This window comes from Gavialis gangeticus, unplaced genomic scaffold (assembly GCF_001723915.1).
Source record: "Gavialis gangeticus isolate Ggan-Ray unplaced genomic scaffold, GavGan_comp1, whole genome shotgun sequence".
Taxonomy (NCBI): Eukaryota; Metazoa; Chordata; order Crocodylia; family Gavialidae; genus Gavialis; species Gavialis gangeticus.
The window spans coordinates 77,215,096-77,219,639 of NW_017728993.1; the positions used below are offsets into that span (position 1 = coordinate 77,215,096).

General features: G+C 45.4%; 2 protein-coding genes across 2 annotated transcripts in view; one reads left to right on the top strand and one right to left on the bottom strand.

Annotated features, from left to right (window-relative positions):
- The window catches only part of CFH (complement factor H), a 104,693-nt gene extending 100,863 nt beyond the window's left edge, over positions 1-3,830 (top strand). Inside the window, exon 9 of the mRNA XM_019528361.1 lies at positions 3,809-3,830. Within this exon, the coding sequence (XP_019383906.1) occupies positions 3,809-3,830 (22 nt within the window). The remainder of the gene's footprint in view (positions 1-3,808) is intronic.
- LOC109305360 (complement factor H-related protein 3-like) overlaps positions 3,831-4,544 on the bottom strand; it is a 48,389-nt gene continuing 47,675 nt past the window's right edge. The window contains 1 exon segment of the mRNA XM_019528362.1: positions 3,831-3,945. Within this exon segment, the coding sequence (XP_019383907.1) occupies positions 3,831-3,945 (115 nt within the window).

Here is a 4,544-nt window from a genome sequence, read left to right on the forward strand (position 1 = left end):
GCTCAGAGAGAAGAAATATTATATTAGAAAAGAAACAAAAATAATCTAGCCGTAATTATTATAACGCCTATTCATTTGAACTACAGCATCTCTAAATATCGAGACATGTTATGCTAGATACTATACCAATACATGAAGACTAATCCTGTCAGAGTGCACTTTTGACTGGCATTAGGACTGAATATGTCCAAGTATTAAATACTCACTGGCATATAGCTCAGAGGTGGAGAAACCACTGTGTGGCTTCCCTCGATCCACAGCCAGGAGAAGCTAGCTGGGAGCTGTGACTGGGCAGGGAAAAGCCTGTTTGAAGTGAATGGGTGGGGGGACAAGTAAAGAGAAAGGAGTGAAAAAAAGAATAATTATGAAGACGACAAAATGTCGTATATATTTCACTGAATTGGATCAGGGGGAGTTGTGTTAGTACTCATGTGAGGACAGAGCTAAGACCCAGCAGGCTTGCTGCATGTATGCCACAATGGATCAGAGTTGGGACACAGTGGGCATCCTGCATGGGCTAGGTAAGTGCTGACAGACCGTTTCAAATGAAATAATTCAATTCAAATGAATACCAAGGGGGGAGGAGAAATTGAGCCAGAGTTTGGTGAGGAGAGGCAGGTGTGTGGGGAGGGAGATGGTTGCCGAGCACTAAAAGCCAATTCCCTATGCTCATTAGTGGTTATTTGGTTTTTTAATTGATTCCCTTGGACCAGCTAGCCAAGTTCACAGGGGCACTACAGCAGGGGTAGGCAATTTTTTGGATGGAGGGCCACTTAACAAGTTTTGGGGAGCTATTGAGGGCCTCATAGGTAGTCTGGCCCCTTGACAATTGCCCTGCCCCTCTGTTGCCATTTTGGGACCAGAAGTCCCACTCGTAACACCTGACCTTTGCCACCAGAAGTCCTTCCCCTTTCCTCCCAGGAATACTCCTTTTGGGAGGGGAGATTGCCATCTTGGAGCCAGAAAAAACAAATCATGTACTAAAAGTCAAATATCTACTATAGCATATTTTAATTTTATTACAAAAAATATTTTGTCATGATTTGTGTTTGCCTAGTGTATATAGAGGTGGTTGCATAACTCAAAAATAAATACTTAGTTTTGTTTATAGTGGGGGGAGGGCATGTGTGTGTGGTGTGGGGGGGGGCATGGTGTGTGTGTGGTATGGGTGTGATCTAAGGGTGGTGTGTGTGGTATGGGTGTAGGGTGTTTGATATGGATGTGGGGGGTATGTGTGCATGGTATATGTGATGTGGTATGTGTGTGAATGTTGGATATGCAGCACTGTCCAGAGCCATGCCCTGCCAGGAGCCTGTGCCCTGAGCGCCACACCTGCTGCTTCTGCCACCACCTGGCAGGGCTGTGCACCATGGGGTGTGTCAGGGAGGGTGCCCACACCCCCACTCTCCATCATACCCATATGCTGCCCACCACAGCTCCGTGCTGCTGCTGCTGCCTGTTGCCTTGGGCACAGGCTCTGCACTTCCACGAGACCCAGCCCCATGCTCCAGGCTCCCTCCCAGCTGCAGCACCACCCCTGCTGCTTCCCTACCTGCTGTCCAGAGCCAGCAGGAGACCAGGAAAGAGAGCAGGTCCCAGGGGCTGTGGCAGCAGTAGTTCTGCATGGAAGCTGCACACTGCCTGGCAAGTCCCTTCCACCCACAATGGTGGGAGCCAGGCAATAGGGTATGTTTTGGGAGCTGCGTGTACATGTGGGCACCATGCTTGCAACCTCATAAGCAGAAGAGCTGGGCAGAGTACAATTTGTTGGGGAGCCCGGCAGACCAGATGGAAGTGCTTGGTGGGCCAGATCTGGCCTGTGAGCCTTATTTTCCCCACCCCTGTACTAAAGCAAGCTCCAAACTAGTGAGCTGCACCGGGGCACTAGGAGTAGTCAGGGGTCACACATCTTTGGGGCAGGAGTGGGTGTTGGTTTGGAGCCAGAGCCATCCTCTGCACAGTAGACTTCAGTGAGGTTGAAAGTTTGCCCATAGAGCAAAGGAGTGTGAAAGGCGGGGAATGGTGCATCCTGGGATGCTGGAAGAATCAAAACACAACATCTTATCTCCCTGAAGCAGATTAACAATAGCCTGGAATGACCTGGGCAAAACAGATCAGAGATAACCTTCTCTAATTTGCCATACCTTTAAAATGTTTAGAGGGTTTTTAGCATAGTAACATTTAAACACACTTTAATGGAATAATGGTCCCATTTTAAGTGCTTTTCTGATGATTTAAAGGCAACCTGTAATACCATCCTTATTTTCAGCCATAAAGTCTCAGGCCTTTTTCAAGAGTATCTAAACAGACCTCCATACTACTATCATTAAATAGGTGGTTACAGTGCTTTCTTCATGGGTGTGGAACCTCTTTTTAAGTATTCACTTAATTATATCTAGGGCAAAAAAATGAAACAAGTCTCCCTCTTCTCAGAAGAGGGCCCTAACCACCAGCTTCTGGAGATTCTAAGTTGGGTTTCTCTCAGTCTCTCCTGTTAAACTCATTCCACCCTGTAGCAATGAATTCATTGGAACTGGGACATGAAGGTGACCATCTAATTTCCAGAGCTATATAATTTTACATATGGAACCGTTGGGATTACAGATTTACCAGAAACACATAGTCCTGTGTTGCTTTGATAACTGGCCCTTCAACAGGACTCCATTGAACATCCATAGGGTCAGGTCAGAGTTTATCGGGGGTTTTGAGCATCTCACCCATGCTTGAAAGATGGACTTGCATCCCTAAGTTCCTCTACTGTCAATTCCTTAATGTTAACAAAAGTGAGTACAATTTTTCTTATTGCCTTAAGTCATAGTAACATTACAATGTGTTATGGGCTCTTGTGAATTTATTCTATTGAAGAATAGTTACCATAACAGCAATATAGCTTTAAAGAAACAAATTAAGAATAATTATCTAATGGGATGGCTATAAGTTAATAGGGTTTAAAATATGTGTGTTGTAAAATATGCCACCTGCTTCTTTGTAACTGGTCACAAGTTCATCCCTTGGTAAGTGTGAGGTAACTTACCATTCAGTTGTCACTTCTACATGCACAATTATAACACATGAATAAACTGTGGAGCATATCGTTCTGGAGTTTAGTGCTCCCAGGCATGCTGTTTGAATGTGTGTCCAAGAGAAATTAACTCTGGAGTAATACGCTCCACAGTTTATTCATGCTCAGCATGTGGAGCCAGGTTAGAGCAGCCCCAGCTGACAGGGAACCTGGGTGGTCAGTCTGCCAGCCCAGGGATGGTTCCTGTGGTTCAATGTGCTGCAGAGGGGCTGGCTGAGGCATGAAGAAGCTTCAGTGTGGGGGCTAGGCAGTAGGCAGCCCCCACACTGAAGCAACCTTGTGCCCCAGCCAGCCCCTCCAGCATCTACACATATGCTCCTGCAGAGTTTTTTACTCCACAGCAGGATAGGACTTGTAAATACTCTAGGCTAATAGGGGGTGCGTAGACACCGAAACATTTACTATGCAGCTAATTAGTGAACTGCAGTAAATGTCTCGTGTACATGTGCCCAGTAGCAGTGGAATAAGCTACTTCATATTTACTACACAATAGAATCATTAAGGCAGTTGCCACAGAGTAGCTCTCGTGCTCTAAATCCATGTCCAATCTTACCTTGTTTTACCTTTTATTGAAGACCCTAAGAAAAATATTAAGGGATCATGTCATCCTAGATCTTGTTGAATGGTGGCTTACACCGTGAATATTCATACTGAAACTAGAGAGACTGCATGCTGAGTAGGGTACAACTCCAGTGTAAGTAAAGGCATCTGTTTGTTCCTAAGCAGTTTCAGGCAGATCAACTACTAGTCAGCTTGACAAAAGATTAAGTATTATATTCCATTTACCTTCACAGTGAGGCACGTCATTGCTCCATCCATCAGCCAGACATTCACGGAAATTGCTTTGACTTAGCATCCGGTACCTTAACAAATGAAAAGCAGAGTATATAATTCTAAAACACAGTAAAATTGTTATGCTGTTATCACCAAAACAGTATAAAGTAATTTCCTTCTGCTCTAATACAGATTAACCCAACATGTCCTTCTAAAAAGAAATGATTCTTTCTAACCAGCTTTTCTGAATTTTTGTTAATCTTCCTATTCATCACAGCAACTAGAAGAAGTATCAGTACAGCCTTGTTGGGTGTGTACAGTCAGTTGCTTCACCTGGTCTACATTCATGTGGCTTGCTGAAGCCATGTGAACATAGACCGGAAGCAACATGCACAGGCACTCACCAGTCCAGGAAGCTACGTGGTTAAACCAGAGTAAGTAACTCAGGGTATCGTGGGTGTAACTGGGGGAGAAGCTAGTGAGTACACATGGCCATGTTGACTGGTCCAGAGTGGAGGGGTTGACAGGATCTAGGGTGCTGGAGGGGGGCAGGGGATCAGTGGACCTGATCTAGGCCAGTGGGGTTAGCAGGGTGGGTGGGGTGTTTACACCAAGATACAGCCTAGAGTGGCTACACCTAGTGCAACAGGAGCTGGGTAGCAAAGATCAGAGATAATCCTGCCCTGGA